This window comes from Ictalurus furcatus, chromosome 9, assembly GCF_023375685.1.
Source record: "Ictalurus furcatus strain D&B chromosome 9, Billie_1.0, whole genome shotgun sequence".
In the NCBI taxonomy this organism is placed as follows: Eukaryota; Metazoa; Chordata; class Actinopteri; order Siluriformes; family Ictaluridae; genus Ictalurus; species Ictalurus furcatus.
Window position 1 is genome coordinate 21,244,257 of NC_071263.1, and position 22,338 is coordinate 21,266,594.

A 22,338-nucleotide genomic window follows, 5' to 3' on the forward strand; every position below is an offset into this window, starting at 1 on the left:
CAAACTAGGGCTCTGTACATCAATCAGAAAGTGATTTCAAAACAAAGAGACCATCTTCCAATCAATCTATTGGGAAGCAGGGGCATTACATGCTCCTGTAATCCCGGCTAATTAGCAGGATAATAGGAACGAGATTTATGAATCCAGCGGAGAGGAATGGAGGCGCGAGAGGGATAGGCGCAAATTAGCAGGGAGGCATGCCAGAGCCTCAATAAAGCCGATGAGCTCTTCTTCCACTGTGTTGTTTTTAATCAACTTCTCTCCCTTATTCCATCACCGCAATTCTCTCCCTCGACTCATCTCTCTTCCTCTCTTCTCGTTCCCTGTGAACGTGAAGGATGTCAGTGACTTGTTCGGATTAAATCGGCTTTAAGCCTGATTAAGGCCCTTTAAACTGAGAGATTACAGACAGATCTTTCCTTTTTATTCAGCCCCACCATTGTTGCTTAATTGGTCACTGTTTACTTGTTTTGATCAGAAGCTTTGATTATCTGTTCCTCCTGCTGATCTTTCTGCTGCAGGCAATCATCAGGATGAATGGCTGTGAAGGCTATTAGCAGTGAACTGGATATGTGGTTCTGCTGTGGATGATTGGGGGTGAAGTGAACAACCATATGGAGCTTTCTCAGCTGACTGAGCAGATGGAGATAGAGAGAGGTTCCTCCTCTTTGATTCTGGGGCTTGTTGGGGTTACCCTTCATTACTAACTGGATAGTAGGGAGGGGACATGAAAAATAAGAGATTGGTTATATTAGAGCACGCTGGCTAATTATTACTGGTATGACTCGTTCATGTATGTGAGCATTTCAATCATTCAATAATTCATAAGACAGACAGGTTCTGGTCTGGTTTAGATCTTGCTAAAAAGACTTGTTTAATAATGGAGATTATTCACAGCCTAAAACGTGTAATATGGTGTCCGACAAGGTTCTGCCGTAGCTCCTGTATTATTCTTTCTCTATGGCACATAGTAGAGACAATATTGGTTTTCATTGTACACTGATGTGGCACAGTTATGCATATCAGATTAGCCAGACTGAACATAGAACCCATGTCAGAAAGACTTGGTTTTATTCCATCTACCTTGGCTATCTAGTTCTGTAATGACTACAAAGCATATATTGCTGATCTCTTGAAACAGTATAACCCAGTGCTTTGCTCAGCAGAGGCAGATCTGCTGTTAATCCCAATGGTTCACTTGCATCTCAGTTGGTGGATGATGTTTTTATGATATTCGCCCCAAAATTCTGGACCAATGTTCCAGGGTACATTAGGAACTCCTGCTCTCTGTGTGTTTTCAGTTCCAGATATAGGATTTCATATATTCATTGGCATATTCATAGTTAGTTTATTATGATGTTAAATCTACTTTGCATTTTATGTAGTAATTTAGCATTAATGATTAGATTGGCTTGCTGTGCCTTGTTGTAAACATTTGAACCTTTTTAATATTTTATACAGACTGGTGACAAAACCTTGAATAATTCAGTGGAGAAACATACGAGTGCAGATGCTTCCAGACAGGTGTACTGCATGCTACAATTAAGCAATTAAGAAACGATATAAATCATGTGCTGTGGACACCAGAGTCGCTTGATCTCAACCTAACTGAACACCGTTGGCAGATTTTGGAATGACGTGTTAGACCATGCTCTCCACCACCACCATCATCAAATGAATAAATAAATAATGAAGGAATATCTTTTGAAATAATGGTGTCCATGCCTCCATTCAGTACAGTTCCAGAGACTTGTAGAATCTATGCCAAGATGCATTGAAGCTGTTCGGGCAGCTTGTGGTGGTCCAACATCTTATTAAAACATGTTGTTAGTTTTTCCTTGCATTTGTCACCAGTTTTGTAAATGTATCACATCAAGATCTCAAACTGAAAAATGCATATCAACACAATTGTAGCTGGCCTTTTGGTTTCGAAGCAAAGTGTTTTTCTGGCCTATGAATATGTGCAGACATGTGATATGGTACAAAAGTATAACTCGTAATCTAGGTCATGCAAATCATAATGCTCTACTTAAGCTGATTTATGACTACTTCCCATAAAATCACTCTTCCTCCCTAGTCCCTTGGTCCTGGTGTGTTTGACAGGGCTTGTCAGAAGTTCTGCAGCTCATTTGGCACATATTCCTTATATACTGTACCTGGGCTCTGACACAATGCAGATCAGCTGCATGGCTCCCTGCAGTGCCCGGTCAGCTGTGGAGCGTTCAGACAGACAGCAGCGCTAAAAGGTTACCCAGGTCTCCCTCTGTCCTGCTCATCCAGAACTCAGCAGTGCTACGGTGCATTACAAAACCCCTCTCAACATTTCATGTAGCACTGGAGCCATGATTAGACATTCAGCGCCTTCGCAGACTTGAAGCTTTGGTATACTGTCTCTTATGGCATACTGTCAGTTTTTTTTGTTTGCTTGTTTGTTTATTTGTTTGTTTCTTTGCTTTAAAATTAAGAAAAGTTTTCATGCAGGTTTTTTTTTTTTGCCTTCAAAAGTAAACCTTTGTCGCATTCTGCTTGAAATCCAAAAAGGAAAGCCAAGATCCACCATGACAGTTGAATTTTAAAGTCACAGAGTGTGAGCTGAGCGGGAAGGGGGTGTTAGGAACAGTCTCAAGAGCGCACAGCCAACTGCCACCCAAGCAGCCTGGTCCTCTTCCCTTGCGGCCCTCGCAGTCCCTGACCTTGCCTCGTGGTGGGAGGACATCTCCCATTAAACCGTTGCATTCTGATAAGGCCATTTCTTTTCTTTCAGCATCCCTTTAATGTCAGGCCTGAAATATGAAGTCATTAGGCGATATTAAAACAGTGCTGACAAACTAATTAACAGAAGACATTATACGGGATGGGCTCAATTAATCCGCTTTAATTGCTCTTTTAAATGGGGGGCTCAAATTAAAATTAATAAAGATTTACCGGTGATCACACAAAACTACGCCAAGGAGTGGCTGTCTGAAGGGCAGGCAAAAGTCAGCCTCTTCTGTGCTGAAGTTCCAGGCTGCCTGATCCATGTGCCCTCCTCGCCCCAGCTCCCAATCAAATGTTAACACGCACATAAGCTCAAACCATGAAACACCCAAACCCACAAACCACTAAAATCCTCTGACAATCAAAAGTTAGATACTCAGACACTGAAAAAAGCAAATACTTCCAGCTACACTCAAGCAAACACAGCACCAAATCTTTAAAACTTCCAAATAAAGCCCCCGAACACTCTTGCACACCTGAACTGTCACTGGTTCCTTTCTGTTCAGATCCTTTCATGTAATATTTTTATCTATCTATCTATCTATCTATCTATTTATCTATCTATCTATCTAGGGATAGATATATATTATATATAATAGATTCTTTATTTCATCTTTCATTTTCAGTTATTTTAACAATGTAAAAAATATTACCTTTTTTTTTATAACTTTGTTTTCATGATCTCTCAGGTGTAAATCTAGAATTTTTGATTGCCTTTTTGGTTTGTTGTGACTTTTTAAAAGAATCATTTTCTAATATGCCACAGAGTAGAGAGGTACTGGGGCAGGGAAATTTTTGTCATTCACAACATGATTTAAAAGGTTTAACAAAAAATGTACAATTTCCTTTTTACAATTATGGTGAATTCCAGGTCCTTACCAGGATCCTGAAATGGAAGGGCGGGGGGGGGGGGGGGGGGGGGGGTAAACAGTCAAGAGAAACAGAAATTAAGTGCCCATGTGTCAAAACGACTCAAAATAATGAAAAGATGGCGTGGCATTTTTTTGGTGAAAATCTTTCAACTTCAACTGTAAACAGAATATGTGAAATATATATTGCATTTTAAGCTACTGTCCTTAAGGCATTATGAAATAAAACTAATAAACTAAAAACTAATATCATATTTGGAATAATGTACTGTTGGGTTATTATTTGCAAAACAGTTCAGACTTGTAAAATAAATATACTAAAATGTAACTGTTGTAATGGCAATGACAAATTCATTCTAAAAATTTACTAATATAAAAAGATACTAACCTGATATATAGTGTTTCCGCAGTCAGTGATTTAAAACACTTTGCTTGAATTTCTCTACAGTGGCAGAGTTGAAGAAAACACTGTTTACCATATACAATAATGCAGCTATTGATTATTTTGTAAATGTTCAATTCAATTCAATTTTATTTGTATAGCGCTTTTTACAATGGACATTGTCTCAAAGCAGTTTTACAGAAACATATAAACACAGCATACCGATTTTAAGTGTGGGAATTTATCTCTAATGAGCAAGCCAGTGGTGACGGTGGTGAGGAGAAACTCCCTAAGATGATATGAAGAAGAAACCTTGAGAGGAACCAGATTCAGAAGGGAACCCATCCTCATCTGCGTAACAGCGGATCGTGTAAAAGTAAAGGAAGGTTCATTATGGTTTTTACATGAAGTCTTTGTTGTACTAGTCCACTGTTCACTAAAGGAGATCTGAGTGCAAAACTGCATGTGGTAATTGCAGTCCTAAGGCCATAGCAGCAACCATACTCCCAGCAACCACAGCGAGAATGTCCATGTGGAACTGAGGTCCAAAACCATTTCATGGTACTTTAAGCGGTACCATCCTAATCAATCTCCAGGCTGTAGCCTCCAAATGTGCATTTTAAGAGGTTGTAGCTGAAGAACAAGGCACTGTTTGATGTAGTTTGTATTTTATGTGTGATAGTGTTTCCCTCTTCTGGTCAAAATTATAAATGGCAGAAAGCATACAAATGTCTGTCTCTGTCTACTTAATTGTCCCTATTGCCAATGATATCAATGAAAAAATTACAAGAACAGCTCAAATGTTACTGACCAAGCCCTTTGGATGGCATAATATACTGTACACCCATATTTTAGAGTATAAATGAACATTAACTTCAGATTTAAAGGCTTTATTATAAATGTTTTATTATTATAGCGAAATGCAATAGGCCTATAATGTAAATGATGCATGGCAATGGCAATCTTTGCTATTTGGACAAGGAGAATTAATAGGTGATAAAATATTTGACAGGCATCTTTAATCTCGCACTTGGTTGTGAGGCCACTAGGTGGCATTATTTTCCTTCCAACAGAATAAAAGAGCTTTCTGGGCCTAATAACATACTGTACAACCCCTGGCAAAAATGATGGAATCACCACACTTAGAGGATGCTCACCCGGCTTTTTCACTTCGTAGCAAATAAACACATCACAGATATGATATAAAATAATTTTAGCTGAACATTCTGGCTTTGTGAAACATACCTCAAACAAATTAAATGAAATTATGTTAATTAATGGCATATTTCTTTTCCAGGTCAAGTAGAGGAAACAATTATGGAATCAACTTCTAATTTGCATTTATAAAACAAATACCAGCACAAATCTAAAAATGCAAATTAGTCTGCAGTTAAAAGAGAGTGGTTACAGACCTCAACCTTGGACTTGAATCACGGCCCTAACAACAGAGTTAACAATGGAAACAATGGAAAGGATTATAAAACTCCTTCAAGAAGGAAATCTGACATGGAGTGTGGCAAAAGATATCGATTGTTCCCAGTCAGCTGTGTCTAAAATGTGGTACAAGTATAAATAATATGGGAAGGTTATAAAAGAAAAAAACATATGGGTTGACCAGGAAGACATCAAAGTGTCAGGATAGAAAACGCAAAGCAATATGCCTAGAAAACAAGAAATGCACAACAAAACAAATAAAAAGCAAAATGGGAGGAAACTGGAGTCAGTGTTTGTGAGAGAACTGTAAGAAATCAGCTGAATGAAATGGGATGTACGTACAAAATATCCAAACGAAACCAGCACTAATACCTAGACAGAAGAAAACAAGGTCACAGCGGCTAAAAAGAAGCAATCATGGAGTGTGTATGATTGGATGAAAGTGATATTCAGTGATGAATCACGATTCTGCATTGGCCAAGGAAATGATGCTGGAAATTTTGTCTAGTGCCGTTCCGATGCAAAATATAAAGATGACTGTCTGAAGAAAACAATCAAATTTCCCCACTCAGTTATGATATGGGCTTGCATGTCAGATAAAGGACCAGGCGAGACCTCAACAGTCAATGCACAGGTGTACACTGACAATTTGGACACTTTTCTCATTCCATCGATAGAAAATAGGTTAGGTGATGATGAAGTCATTTTTCAGGCTTATAATGCATCTTACCACAGAGCAAAGAGTGTTTTGCAAAGGTTTTGCAAACAATCCGGATTTATGGTGGAAATTTAAAATAAATTGGTCCATGACAGGACTCCATCCTGCAAAGCTGATCTGTCAATGGATATTCTAGAAAGTTGGAAACAGTTTGATGGAGAATATTGTTTTTCATTAGTGAAGCCCATGCCTCAAAGAATCCAGGCCGTTATAAAAGCCTGAGGACGAGCAACAGAGTACTAATTGTGATTTTTTGTTGTTGTTGTTGTTGATTACATAATTTTTTTCCTCAACAGTGAGTGATTCCATATTTTTTTCCTCTACTTGATCTGGAATAAAATATGCCATTAATTAAAACAATCTCAATTTAACTTGCTTGAGATATGCTTCATGAAGCCAGAATGTTCAGCTATTAAATAAAATGTTTATTTGCTACGAAGTAAAGAAACCGGATGAGCGTCCTCTAAGTGTAATTTTTTACCATTTCATGTTCTGTGTAATAATTGTACTTTTATTTAATTTGTCTTATTATTTCATGTGTCTGACTCTCTGCTGTGTTTTATTCAAGTCTCTCAAAATTATGTTTTAATTATTTTTTATCTGATTCCGAGCAAAAATTAAAATGGCTCTTTAGCCAAAGTTGAAAACAACAAAAAGCACTTACCACCTCATTCTCATTAAGACAGCAAACAAGAACCATAAGCAGAACACTTCATCACAATTATGTATGTTTTAATTGAAAAGGTAAGCCAATTTATTTTGGGGGAGATTGATCTAATTAAAAGCAGATTTCTCAGAATTAATTGCCACAGTTTATTATTATTATTCTATAGATTATTTATATTTTTTCTCCTCCTCACAATGCCAATTAAACCTGTGTTTTAATTTCTCCAGTATTGTAATTTCGGATGTAATTGTTGCTTGGTTGCCTTGCAGGGTTTTCTATTTAATGTGTTTTCATCATGGCCTACAGTGGCTCTGATTAAAACATTAATACAAACAAGTTACTGCAGATCAATTAAAGCAGTCTTCAGCATGGCCAGTTATCTCATATGTAACATGTTCATTTGGTTTTGTGTGAATAAATGAGGATTGAGAGCTTATGTTAAATCTGATTTAATGGAAACAGGACAGTGTAAGGTTCAAAAAACGTTGCCTGGTCTTTTTCCAGTCTACAACTGTTTACGTTTGGTGAATCTGTGGCCACTGTAGCCTTAGAATTCTGTTCTTGGCTGACAGGAGTGGAACCTGATGGGTTTTTCTGATTTTGTCTCTCATCCACCTGAAGGTTTGATGTGAAAGAGCAGCACTTTACTCTTGCTTATCATCAAGGGTTTCCCCGTTCATTACTAGATGTTTTTTTGTTTTCCCCACCATTCTGTGTATACAATTTTGCATGAAAAACCCAGCAGATCAGCAGTTTCTGAAATACTCATACCAGCCTATCTGTCTCAAGAAACCCCACTGTCAAAGTCACTGAGATCATATTTCCCCCCATTCTGATTTAAGCATTAATCAGTCCATACAGGATTTTGCCAAGTTTTTTTTTTGTGATTGTTGTTGCCCAGATGCTTGATTTTGCTGCATCTTTTTCTAAACTTGTAATGCAACTTGCGGAGTTTTTTGTGCTTTTTTTGAGGAAAACTACTTGAATTGGCAAAATTGTTTTGAACGGTCTTTCACAGTGATGTTTGTTGCTAAATGAGACCTTTTAGTTGTACTCATGATTGTCACATGTGAATCGTAGAGGGCTTTGGCTGAATGCGCATTGTGATGACATCACATGGCACGTCTTGGCCCAAATCTGCGGTAATTTAGAAACATTACAAGGTCCTCCGAATATTGCGGAATTTGCTAGATTTTGGATTCATTTCTGAGATTGCAAAGTAGCAAAATCCTAGAGGGACTGAATACCTGTAGCTCTAGACCTGTATCTGCATGATTTACTGCATAGTGCTACTGCCATTTGATTGGCCGATTGGCTAATTTCATGAATGTGCAAGTGTACTGCATATGTATATTTTCCTAATAAAGTGGATGGTGAGTGTATACTCTAATGATTTAAGTCCACTATCCTGTGTCATCCAGAAGAAGATGGGTTCCCTTTTGAGTTTGGTTCCTGACAAACTTTCCTCATAATGTCGTTTCAGGGATTTTTTTTCATGCCACTGGTTTACTCATTAGAATTCTAAATATAAATCTACATCTAGATTTCTGTAAAGCTGCTATTGTTAAAAGGGCTGTCCAAATATAAATGAAATGAATTGAAGTATTTCAAATGTGTTTAGGAAGTAAACAGCGAGCAGTGAGGAGTGATGAGTCGGCGATACACGGGTGCTTGGAGGAAACAGTGGATGTTTGAGTGGAATTCTGCCTGGGTGGCAGATCTCTGTGATGTGCTCATGCGCATTAGTCATGACCAGAGAATGCATTGTTGTTGTTTTTAAGACATGACAGTTGCAAACGCTCGTGCCTGCCCTAACACAATGAATGAAGGCCTTAGAAATGTGACTTGAATCAGCTGCAGAGAACAAAACAACTCTGCACTACCATTATGTCCTGGATTACTAGCACCTTAGTGGGCTGCATTGGGGAAACGTACTTTCAATGGTGTTTTAGGCCCATCACATGGCTGAGTAGACCAGATGTTTCCAGAGCTTGAAATGTCAAACAGCAGCATAATTGTAGTTTGACCACAGTGAGAAGTTCAGTTGGATCCTCCAATACTGTTAAATACCTAACAAAAATAAATCATAAAAGTATGGGACAACTGATCATATATATTTCAAATACTTTATACATCTCATTTTATTATTATTTTTTGTAGAGGTATAACTCAAAACTACTATACTTTGAATAATTAATTTGTCATAATATACCATACTACACAACTACAGGCAGGAAGTAGCATATCTTTAGACATATTTTTAATTTGTTACAGACATTTTGGGGGGGGGGGGGGGTGTTTCTCCATGAGATGAAAGTTCCAACTTATATCAGAATCTTTTCTATAAGATAAATACAAGTTGAATAAATTCCAATTCACAGGATGACCGAAGACATATTTCTCTTCTTTCTTTTTTTTTTTGACAAAAAAAGATACATTTTTCCAAACATAACTGACATATAAATGTGGCAGTATAAAATTAAAGTACAATGAAAAGAAATCTATATTACATTTGATTCCCTGTATCAAGAGTGAACACATTGCAAAAATGGCTACTGAATCTCCTACAGCATTCATATTCACAGCAGATATCAGACCTCAATCCTATGAGTTGACATGGTGATAAATTCATAACATTTCCTTGGTTCGAAGCCTTTTTTAGGGTTTCAAGTAGTACCTTGTAAATTTATCTACAAATATGAAGGAGACTTGAACTCTTCAGGAACTTCACTGTCCAGTTTACAGATGATTTTGTAAATGGCTTTTTTCCACGACGGGTCTGAATCTTTGTTGAGGGAGATGGCGTTGTAAAATTCATGCAGGGTGATTTCAGCCACCTCCAAGAAGCGCTCAGGCACCTGTCAATAAAAAAAAAAAGATGACAGAAGGTCTTTAGTGGTAATGGTACAATCTTAAAATGAAAGGATTCTCATTCTTATGGAAACAGCAGGTGAACTCATAATATTCACGAAGAGTAGAAGAGGGTTGAATTATTCTTGTCTAAATGAATACTCTCAGTCTTTGATGTAACACCATGATGGCATGATGGGAATGGCAATGGACAAGTGTGATCTCCCTTTCGCTTAACCTGTTCATTAGCACAGTACTCTGAATGAACACTGTAGATCTCTTTGTCTTTATGTGCAATTTTCTTTATGCGCTCGCTTCAAAACAGTGTGCACCTTTCTTTACATGCTGCCTTTGCTCTCAGCATGGTTCAAATAAATATAGTGCCAGAACCATTAGCTGACCGACACTGACTGACGCTTTGATTTTTGCTTCAAAATGAACCATTTGGAGAAAAAATAAAAAAGACTCAGAACTCAGGCCTTTCCCTGGAGTTTAGTCTTTTTGTGGCACACATAATTCAGTCTGGATGTGTGGGGGTTTAGTGGGAAGAAGCAGGATCTAGCTGGTGTAATTTTTTCCCATTGAATGACTAAGCAAGCTGCTGATGGTCCACATGGGCTATTTTCTTTCTCCAAGTACACAAGCAAGCCCTGGGAAAAGAATGTCTTATGCCCAAGGTAAAGACAACTGTCTCCTCTCGTTCCCATCAGCCAGCCCTTCATCCTCAGAATCTGCAGCGTCTTTCTCAGCATTCCGCATCAGTAGCAATCCCAGCCCCACTCAGGCATGGCCAGTTTCTAATCCGGAGTTGTTTTAGCAGGATTCTGTGGCTTCCTCTTCCCACAGTAGGCTAAAGCGGTGCTGCTCTCTTGAATAATGGCTGCCAAAGGTGCAGTATGACACATGGGTCATACTGCGGACAGTGGCTATATGTGATCATCTGCTGACGGCATCAGTGCATAGCTTTATTTTCTGTACACTATGTATCATACCTAGCGGTTAAGTAAGAAATAAAACACTTGGAGAAATGCTCTTATAGGAAAATAATCAATGACGGAAAGGTGTGATGAGGCCTGATGCAAAACAGTTACTTTTACCACACTGACATGGATTATTTTCCTATAACTGCATGTCCTGAAGTGTTTTATTCCTCTTATACCACAGCAATTGAACAACTCTAATAATTTTTATTCATTAAAACTTCACTTACATAATAGCAGCTATAAACAGTCATTCCCTCACCAGCCTCACTTTTTCTCTCTCCCTTGAAGTTAAATAAAGATAAATAAAAGAGCAGAAATCTTATTGACCACTACAAAGCACTGACAGTGGAGACTCCATCTATAAATTTTAAATAAACCTCTCCTAACAGAAAACTTCACCATAAAACCAATTAAACATGTTTCTTTGTTAAATAACAACACATTTTAATTAACTTATTATTAGTCTTATATCATGAGGAACATGAGCTATACGAGCTTCTGTGGTTAGCTGTTACTATAGAAATGATAACATATTAGAACAAGCTAATTAATATAAACCTGTGATTTGCTTGGCAGCTGATACTATTGTCAGAGCTGCTGGTATAGGAAATTAATCAACATCTGGCCAAATCAGACTCAAGAATTTGACAGTGCTATGGTATAGCAGATGATAGTTTTCATTAAAAAAAAAATCAGTGCACTCTTTGTTATACAATCATATTTATTTCTCTATTTCATATTATTTAATTTAATTTATTATTTCTCTTATGTTTTACTGGGTTCTTTATTGTTTTGTTTTTACATTTTAAAATAATGATGAAAACGTTGAAACTATGAAACATAGTCGAAACGTAAGCCTTTAGATCAAAGTGCCTTTAAAATCATTGGGAAACAGATTCAATAAGATGTGTCCATGTTGTGACTGATCCTGTGAATCTAGGTCATTACAGCATGCATGAAAGGAAACATACCTGGAAATCGTTGGCTTTGTTGTAGTGCATGTTAAGTGCGCGGAAGACATCGCAGTCTCTGGTAACAGACATGTCCTTCACATCACTTACTCCATCCACAATGGCCTGGCGTGCAAACTTCTCCATCTGAATGTAGTAGAACTCTCGGAAGTTACTGAACCACTTGATCAGCTGGGAGGTGATGCAGCGATTAAACTGAATATGGATGAGGGGAAAAAAATCAATATTTTATCTCTGAGACGCTTAAAAAGAACAAATTTTACATTCCAAAAATTTCATTTAAAATTGTTATAGATAATATAAATGTTCATAAAGAAAGTATCATTAAGTAATATAGTCCTTAGATTAAAACATAAGGCTATCTGGGTTCTGCAGAAACAAAAGCAAGTGAGAGTCTCCAGATTTTTATTTATTTTTTCATTTTAGATTTTGCTGATTTTTTTTTTTGTGCTGTACATGTACTGTACGTATATAGGCTAATATAAAATAGTGGATAAATATATTAAGTCCCCTCTGGAAGTATCGGAACAGCAAGGGCAAACTGAAGACATTTGGGTTTGACACTGAAAGATGCGTATCAGCTTTCATTTCCTGATGTTTACATCTAGATGTATTAAATTAAAACTTAGAAAATACCACCTTTTGTTTGAAGCCATTTGTCAAATGATCAAAAATATTGGGACATGTGATTGACAGATGTCTCTTGCTGTCTAGATGTGTCCTGTTAGATTGATAGCTTAAACAATTAATAGCTATGAAGGTCTACTCTTGGTTTCATCTCTGGGTTTCACCTGTGAAGACTGCATTTGTTGTTAAAAAAGATAAACCAATCAGAGAGCTGTCTATGGAAGAAAAGCTAGCCATTTTGAAGCTGAGAAAAGAAGGAAATTCGACACACAGTACAACAAATTGGAATGTCCTGAAAAAGAAAGAAATCACTGGTGTAATAACAACCAGACATTGAACAGGTCGGCCAAGGAAAATATCAACAGCTGATGATAGAAGCATGGTGAGAGCTGTGAAGAAAACCCCCCAAAACAACAGTCAGTGACATCACCAACAACCTTCACAGGGCAGGGGTGAAGGTATCGCAATCCACCTTCAAAGGAGACCCTGAGAGCAAAACAATAGAGGCCATACCACAAGATGCAAACCACTCATCAGCAGTAATAACTGGAAGGCCAGATTGGAATTCACAAAGAAATACAGAGATGAGCCACAAAAATTCTGGGACCAAGATTAACCTCTACCAAAGTGATGCAGCGTGTGGAGAAAGAAAGGATCTGCTCATGATCTAAAACGTACAAGCTCATCGGTCATGCACAATGGAGGTAGTGTCATGGAACAGGCTCACTAATCTTTATTGATGATGTAACTCATGATGGTAGCAGCAGAATGAATTCAGACGTCTCTCGAAAGAATCCGTTCACCAAGTTATAGAGAAATGCATCCAATCTAATTGGGAGGAACTTCATCATGCAGCAAGACAAATGGCACAAAACATACTGCCAACCCAACTAAGGACTTCATCATAGGAAAAAAGTGGAATGTTTTAGACTCAACAACCCCCCCCCCCATCGCCCCCCCCCCCCCCAAAAAAAAAAAAAAAAAAGAAAGAAAAGAAAAACTGGAAGAAGCTGCAGTACAAGCCTGGAAAATCATCACAAAAGAATTGTTTGACTAATGGCCAGCTAGATGCATTTATTGTGAACAAATATTAAGGGTTATTTACTTTAAGACTATCTGTTCTAATACTTTTGCTTAAATAAAAATTGTTTGGTCTGCCACCAAAGGTGCCATGTTCTAAGTTGTTTAACACATCTACATGTTAGTATCAGGAAATAAAAGCTGAAATTCTGATCTATGGTCTCATATTCATCTTTGAAACACAAATGTCTTCAGTGTGTAGAAAAACAATAGACTCTGTCTTTCTGTTCCAATATTTCAAAGCGGACTGTATGTAAAATAATGGTTCCCAGTTTGAAGGCAGTCTGTTCCAGTAGTACTGTGTAAAGTTTTTCTTTATTGATTTTTCTTTGGGGGATCAGTAAAGTTAATCTTATCCTATGTAACAAATGCATTTTCTTTTCTCTTTTACAGTCCGGTTATTTGATTTGTAGACAAGCACAAAAAGGGTTTGATTTTTATTTTTCACTCTGCTATCATTGATTATATGGTCTGTTACACAAGTACTCATTGATCTTTTTAAGTCTCTTTACCCAATTCCTTGTTCCCACCAGCTTCTTGCACATAAACAACCAGCAATGAAAACACTGGGGCTAAACTCAGTCTTGACATTAAACTTGTTATTTTATCTGCTCATCCAAAAAAATGGAGCAAAAAATGCCCAAGGGCTGAGCTGCCATCAAAGACGTTTCTTCCCTCTCTGTGCACCGTGTGAGAACGTGACTGTGGAAGAGTCCAGGAGGAAGCCTCGCTTTCAGTGAGTTTAGATGATAGGAATAGAACCAGACACTAGGATTAACTTTGTCTTTGTTCACTTTGACTTCTCACAGAAGGGTCGGCCCTGGATGAGGAGGAGACTCGGCCCAGGCTCTCTTCACTAACCCCTGGAGGGCAGGGGAACATTCCCATCAGCCCCAGCAGGAATTGCTAGAGGGGTGGAAGGCGCTAAACCAGACAGGATAGTGTGCCAATCGGCATTAAAAACTTTACATTCAGTACTTAGTATTCCTAAGACTGGGTTGTAATCGGTAAGGAATAAAACATGCAACACATGAGTTTGCTGTTATAAGAAAATAATCAACGACTAGCTGATGTGATGCAGCATGACACAAAGCAGAGGGCTGTTACCAATCCAAAGTTGATTATCTTCTATTAACAGCATGTCTTGACATGTTTTATTACTCTTATACCACAGCAATTTGCCAATTATTACATTTTAAAACATTTGACATGTTTTTTTTTTTATCAGTTTATAGTTACATTTAATCTTATGGAACATCAGTGAAACATGTTAGTGCCTGTTATCACATATATTCTAGCATATAATGTAAGTGATACACCTCACTACCAAGAAATCAGAAAGTGCAAAGTCCTCTGTCCTGAAGACTCTCCTGTAGAAGAACCTTTCTTTGTTAAATAACATGTTTTTTTAATCTGTTTATTATTTAGATTATGTAGAGCATCTTCCATACAAGTCCCTGTGAATTAGCTGTTACTATGCAAACAATAACGTATTACAACAAGTTCATTAATATAAACCTGTGATTTGCCTTGCTGCATATCCACTGTTAGAGCTGCTGTTAAAGAACATTAATTAACACCTTCTGACAACACCACTCAGAATTAAGATACAGTAAGAGATTATTTAATATGATATAGTAAAGCCTACATACTATGTGTATGACCTATTTACAGTGTGCTATTATTTGTAGAAACATCAGTGTTAATTTTTGGTCATGTAATTTTAAACCCCAAGAAAATTCTGTTTTGGTGAACTAAAGCAATATGCATATTTGTCATTTCTACTCTCTACTATATTCAGCAAAGATAGGCTATAGGGGCAGCTGTGACCCCTGGTTAAGGTTTTCAGAAAAGAACAAGCAATTAAACACAAACGAAGCTGATTTCAAGTAGTGTTATTTCTGTGCTCATAAGACAAGGAATAGATGGTGAGAGATAAATAAATCCTTCTGAACAAGTGCTATTTTATTTGTTTTGAGCCTCAGGACATGTCACGCACTCACAGGATATGTAGTCAGTATACACAGGTTGTTGCTGTAGGGCCTAAACTCCTCATCTCTGTCCGCAGCTCAGCCCTGCTCTATTGTTGTCTATTGACAGCTCAGTGACTACACAGCATTTAGGGGTTAACTCTGAATAGAGAAGGTTGCACACTCGTCTCCTTTCTCCTTTTGTGTCCTTTTGCTGACTTGAGGAACTTTTTTAAAAACTGCGTTAAAGATAAACCATCAGTCCCTGTTGCCTAAAGTCCTCAGATCTCAATGACAAATTATGGCAACTGTTTAGTCTTTTGTGATGGTCAAAAATAATTTAGGGGAAAAAAAATGTGCTAAATAAGAGTGATATATTTCTGGGTTAGACTATATTTAAAAAATAAAATAATAAAAAAAATCCCTGGTAAATTACATCTGTATAAGCAAATTGATTTAAAGACTTCATTTACAGGGAAGGCAATGGACTTGACCAAAAAAAAAAAAAAAAAAAAGCTATTTTAGATTGTGTGCAGTTGATTCATAATGTACCTTGACATCAGGGAAAAAGGTCTTCAGGATGTTCGAACTTGGGTACCGTGTGTAGAAGAACATCAGTTTGGCTTTCTTCAAATGGTTAGGTGTTAGTCCCTCTTGGATGTAGTAATGTTAAGGACAATATGTTTGTTAAAGATGGAAAAGACTTCTATTCTGCAAGGGAAAATGTTACAACTTGGTAATCTTTCAATCAAAACGATGTGACTGGTTGCCTCAGAACCACAGTCAATTCCCTGGTATTAAATGTACTGACTCTATCACCTTATTTCATTGTGCTCATATAATGCATATAAATCTATCTTACTGTATTTAACTCCTTAGATTTATCTTGACTAGTGATTTTACAGTGCAGTCCAAATGAAATATATTTACACTGTTCTACACTAACCATAGACTCAATTAACACCTAACAGCGCGTGCTAATTGGAAAAATAGCTCAACAAATCAGATTAGGGATTTAAATTAGAGACTTCTACAGTTCTCTTAGTTTCATGTCCGTCGATAGTAATCGATTTGTTGGGAAAACACTAGGAAGCAAACGCAATTTGGATATGAGGATCCCACTGTCTTGCATCTGAGCATCACTTTAAAATTTGCCCCGAATAATATGACGACTCATGCATTAGGTAATAGTTTCATATCCACTCATAGGTCATATCAGGGCAGGCATGTATTAGTTAGCAGTGCCTTTGAAACAGAGATACTGAAATAAAAGATGAAAAAAAAGACCAGCAGGTTGTAGCACAGTTCAGAAAAAAAACTAAAGCAAAAGGCCAAAGGTTCAGTGAGCATGTATATGTATATATGTATATATGTATGTGTATATATATGCGTATATATATATATAGACTGAGTGTTAAGGTTGAACTTAATGATAGAAGATAGCTTCCTTTTCACAAAAAAGAATTTTTATTTATTTTATTTTTTTTAAACAGCCTGAAAGTGACCACTCAGCCATTCCAATCACATGGAGAATACAGAAGCATATTCTGCACCTTTTCAAGTCAAGGGGTGGGAAAAATCAAGAGAATTTCCTGAGCAGAAACTGTTGCTTTTTCTGCCTTTGAAAATTGGCTTTTGTTCCTGACAATTCTTATCAAAGCCTTGTATTCCTTTTTATTTGTCTTTTTCTGGACTTACAGTCATTACTGCACCCAGATTAAAGAAGATGCTACAATTTTCTTTGGGGTTACTGAGATCAAAGGAAATATTCTCCTTGAAGTCTGGGTTAGTGGACCTGCTCAGTGCAGCACTCAATTCAACGAGTCATTGTTCACCAAGGTAGGGCTACCAGAGAAGGTAGTTTGTTCTGCTGCTTCTCTCTGTTCCATATACAGCACTACATTGCAAATAGCAGTAAATTGCAGAGAAGCAAGGTGGTTCAGAAAGCCGTTCAATAAATTGCACAAAGATTTGTATGTGTATTGGCATTCTTAGTACAAACTAGAGTTCTCCCAGGTCTTGGTGTAGCATTACAGAAGGTGAATATGTTAATATGTTACTACTGTAATATACTCCAAAATAGTGGTCTAACGCCATGACACTATCTATATCTATATCTGTTTAGTGCTCCAAATATCTGTATCTGTATTCGGCTTAAACGCCTGTGGTAATTTTATTGCCGTCCCGATGCAAGAGTTTGATCACTGAGGAGACATCCATCTATCCATCTATCAATCCATTTTCCATACCATTTTCCTACACAGGGCCATCCCAGGCTATCCCAGGGAACTCGGGGCACAAGGTGGGGTTCACTCTGAATGGGGGACCAAACCATCTCAGGGCACAATCACACACACATTCACATACCCATTCACACACTATGGACAATTTAGAGATGCCAATCGGCCTATAGCGCATGTGTTTGGACTGGGGGAGGAAACCGGAGTACCCGGAGGAAACCCCTGGGGAGAACATGCAAACTCTGCACACACAGGGCAGAGGCGACTGTGGAGACATGTAAAAAATTATTACAGACGTCCACCTGATAAACTAATACAATCCACAAAGGGTTTATGTCCTCAGAAACACTGGAAAAAACCCGGAGGTAGAAAATGCCAGCACTGTGAGCGTGGTCTTTAGATTCCGACTCCTCCTAAGAGCCAGCTGCAAAGGATGAAAGAATGAATGCTGGTGAACATGGTCTTTGATTGTTTATCCAATTTCATATTTGACTGCTCGCTCAAAAGAAATAATAGTGCATCTTCTATGCATATATATTTAGAACACATTATCTGTTTTTTCCAAATAATGTATTCGTATTCAGTTACATTGCTACTCCATGAGGTAAATCATAAACAGTATAATAATTACACATGCCCTGAACTTTAAAAAGGATATATTGAGTGACATGAAGGTGCTCCTCTCTGCCATACCCTGCAGTTCTCCACACTCCATCTTGACATGTGGGAGGCAAAGACCATCGACTGTGACTTGGCCCAGAGCCCCAGGGCGATGGTGCTGCCCGAGGTGACCAGAGCTTACCTTCGACCTCATAGCAATGCTTTCCCAAGGAAGAGCCACTGAATCTGTGGATGATCTGTCCAAAGACGGAGGAAGGCAAGAGATCCCACCGAAATTAGTATGAGGTCCATACTTGAGGAGATGCTCCAAGATTTGGCTGTCATGCAGAGGAGTGCTATGAGTGAACTGGAATGGAGATTGGTGCAGTGGATAGGGCCTCTTTACTGCATGGCTTACTGGACCCAAAGGGTTTAATGGAGGTTTTCGGACCACTAGAGACAAAGCTTCTGTCTGATGCTCTGGACTGTGAGAAGGTGTGCTTTCATAGCACTCAACAGGGCTTGGTTTTGTGGCATTCTCCAAGTCAGAAGACTCTCTAGCACACGCTTGGTGGTCTCGTTTCTCCATACCTGTGCACTCTGGACTCTGACACAGGCGTAGCTGTGGTGATTGGTCCTCTAGAATCAAGGATATTTTTCTGAACACCATATCAACACTTTCACTTATAGCCCTGGAGAGCTCACATTTCAGCATTTCCTGGAGGTTCTTTTGATTCCTCTGCGAGCTCAAACAACCATCAGCTAGTTTCATGCTAACTTTGTGTTCAAGTGTGCTGTTGTCATCAGAATTCATGTTCACGTCAAGCTCATGGCTGTCTTGCTGTTCCCATTTCTCTTCACTCTCTGAGCTACCATGGTCGTACATCTGTAGGAACTTTTCCTGGAGTTGGTGTAAGAGACGTTGCATGCTCTGGAGTTGTATTCTTAGCTTGTGACACTCTTCGTCTCTGCTTATATTAGCATCATGGTTTGTGGATGAAATTCCAGCGTGTTTGTGCTGCTGATGCTGAGGAAGCTTCTGTTTGCGTTTGTTCTCTTTATATACTTCTCTGCCATACCTGACTTCCATCTCAGCATTCTCTCTTTCTGCGTGTGACTTGTCGCTCGGTGAGCTCGCCATGCCTCGTATGATGTTCTCCACCCTGGCTCGTTTGGCCTGGACATGCTCGCTCAGTGGACATTCAGGTTCAGCACTTATTCCACTGGAAGAGTGACCAGGAGATGCTGATTCCAGCTGACTGTCCTTGGAAGACAGGTTACTCCAGTCATCCTTAGCAGTTTCAGTCATTGTAGGTCTTGATTCAACCATGCTGGAGCCAGCAACGGAGGTCGGTGGCATGTAGATTTGGGTGTTGTTAAGAATGGAATGTTTATTGTGGATGGTTTTTCGTAAGAGATGAGAGATGAGCGGTGCGTTGTGGTAGGACGAGAGAGGCTCCTCGTAGATGTCTCGGTGAAAGCACGGGAGCATTAGATCTGCTTTGCTGTCCTCCACACAGACCTCGTTAGGCTTATGAATGCTTTGGTCTGGTGGAGTCAGATTCATTTTTAATACAGTTGTATTATTTTCTGTTGCACTTTGACTTGAACTTCAGAATAAATCAGTGCGCTACAGTGACCTCAAATATTAATATGGTGTACCTAGCCAAAATAATAGAGAAGAAATTATTAGAAATGTTTCATATTTTAGACCAGGGTAAAACTAAATAACATAAACAAGGTAAAATTATTATTTGACTAAAACATAAATAAACAAATAAACAAATATAAGTACAGTAAGACCAATCAGACCGTTCTTGATTTTAGTGTAATTGTATTTTTATTTTATTTTTTAATGTAAAATGGTCGGGCAAAAAAGAAAAATATAACTGTGTGGATTGGCGTTCATTGTGGATCATTTCATAATAATGCCATACCTGTGTAAACATATAATAATTTTAATAGGGCATAATATTCCATAGTAAATTCTGTGGATTGATTGTGTGTTTTACCACAACTTAAAAAATGAGTGAATGATTTATCATGCATATGACAAGTGATAAAGGGATGAAACAATGGGGAATGAGGATGAGGAAAAAGAAAGGGCTGCTGGAATAAACCAAATTAAAAAATAAAGATTCATTCTAATAATAACCCCATTACTTTACAAAACAATCTTTTTACTTGCTGAATTTTAAGTGAATCAACTTGGTTGAATCGCTGTTTATATTTAGACTGATATACGATGAGCAATACACAAAGAAAATCTACCTGAAAATGATCAGTAAACGAATAGGGAACATATGTGAGGAATGCAGAAAATGGTACAGAAAGAGCATATACACATCTATGGGTTATTACAAAAGAAATCTGGACCTACAATTTTAACTGGCTATAAGTCTATTTTTCCTCTTTATGAAATCTCTTTATGATTCGCAACTGCTTAGGGTCCTGTTCTGAATAAAAGATAACACATAATTGTCATGTGCAACTCATTCATAATGCTTAAGAAAATGTAATGCAGTGCTTTATAGAAATGTATTTATACGATAACATTTTCGTTTTCAGTTGAAAGCCTATTTTACTATTTTTATATGAAGGAAACATCTACATCTCCTGCAATGACTAATGACCACACTGCAGCTCTGCAAATTCCAAAATGAAGAACATTTATATTCATTAGGTGACAAATTTAGGTTAATAATAATAATAATAATCATCATCATCATAATAATCATCATCATCATTATAATAGGCTGACTCTATTTGACAATAACAAAAAGCTAAATATTTCTTTCCAACACCGAACACTGTATCATAGGTCATATATATATAAAATGTAACATTTCTAATATTGCTTATCTAAATATAATAAAATATACAATACGAGTCAAAAACACACCTATTCATGAAATAATTTTAATTTTAAAAGAATAATTTTAGAATCTTTTAGACATTTTCACATTTTAGAATAATGCTAAAACTGTAAAATAACACATATGGAATGAGGAAAAGGTGTTAAATACAGTTAAAAATACAGTTAAAAACTGGATCTTTAAAAAAAACAAACATATTGGCAGCTTATGAAACAAATTTGCCATTCTATTAACCAGCTTTATGATAAGATGTTAAGATGTTATGATGTTAAGTTCAGGCTGAGCACTAGTTCGCTGCTCTATTTTCGAAATTGGCTGCTCTGGAGTAGTACATATACATATATATGAGAGAGAGAGAGAGAGAGAGAGAGAGAGTTAATCACTTAACTGTGTATATTATGTATGAAACAAATTTCAGGTATAAGCCTTTAGATCAAAATGGGTTTTTTTTTAACTGTTACTGTGGGTTTGTGGTGAATATGATGTAAGGAAGTTTCTGCAGTTAAAAAAAAAAGTCTGCAGTGTCACTCACAAAGCTAAACATCCTAGGACTATGCAATGTGTACAAAGCAGTTTTAATTGAAATTAATAATAATAGTAATAATAATCATAATAATAATAATAATAATAATAATAATAATAATAAAGAGCAAAACAGAAACACAATCGTCTGATTAAAGTTAAAACGACTGCACAGATATATAACGGAGCAGCGGAGTATCAAGAGAAGCTGGTGCTCTTACCTGTTGCTCGGTCGGTGAGAGACTGAAAGCGCGTCTCGTGCAGCGCCGCCCAAAAGCCACGGAGTGATGAAGGGGCGTGGCCTCCAGCATCCGGCCCTCAGCGCGCGACCATGAGAGAGAGAGAGAGAGAGAGAGACAGAGAGTGAATACGCGTGCTCCTGGCCACTTACGTTAACCATTAACCAGTTATGATGTTGAACGTCAGACAGAAACATCAGGTCATCTCCATATAATAAGAACACGTTATTTCATGTGTTTACATATTTACATTATGTACTGACTCTCACTATAGACCACGTGCTCGGATTTCTGTGCAAACTGCGCACTACTATACTAAACAGCATGACCCAGGCACTATTTATCCTACCGAGGGCCACTAATAATCTACTTATAGTAGTACTTACTGTTAAATACGGTATTATATTATTAGTAAAATACACGTCTAACTTAGGCTAGTCAGTGCCAGTCATTCAGTGTAACAGGTATAATGGGACAGTTACGTTTTAAACAGCATTAAAGTTAAAGTGAATAAAGTCACAACAAATGGAACTGCTTAATAGAAATTACGGTT

At 37.6% G+C, this 22,338-nt stretch overlaps 1 protein-coding gene across 1 annotated transcript; it reads right to left on the reverse strand.

Moving 5' to 3' along the window:
* Positions 1-9,121: 9,121 nt before the first annotated feature.
* On the reverse strand, positions 9,122-19,807 carry prox2 (prospero homeobox 2). The gene is made up of 4 exons (XM_053633750.1): positions 18,207-19,807; positions 15,861-15,968; positions 11,632-11,826; positions 9,122-9,685 (listed from the first exon to the last, which is right to left on the reverse strand). Exons 1-4 carry the CDS (start codon positions 19,713-19,715, stop codon positions 9,518-9,520), a joined length of 1,980 nt encoding a protein of 659 aa, XP_053489725.1. The 5' UTR covers positions 19,716-19,807; the 3' UTR covers positions 9,122-9,517.
* Between the last annotated feature and the right edge of the window lie 2,531 nt (positions 19,808-22,338).

Excerpts from the sequence above, each read along its gene's own strand:
- prox2 (XM_053633750.1), bottom strand. The coding sequence starts at position 19,715 with ATGAATCTGACTCCACCAGACCAAAGCATTCATAAGCCTAACGAGGTC. Across the intron at positions 15,969-18,206 it reads GCACCTTCATGTCACTCAAT|ATCCAAGAGGGACTAACACC; the intron begins ATATCCTTTTTA and ends TAACATTACTAC. Across the intron at positions 9,686-11,631 it reads ACAAAGCCAACGATTTCCAG|GTGCCTGAGCGCTTCTTGGA; the intron begins GTATGTTTCCTT and ends TTTTATTGACAG.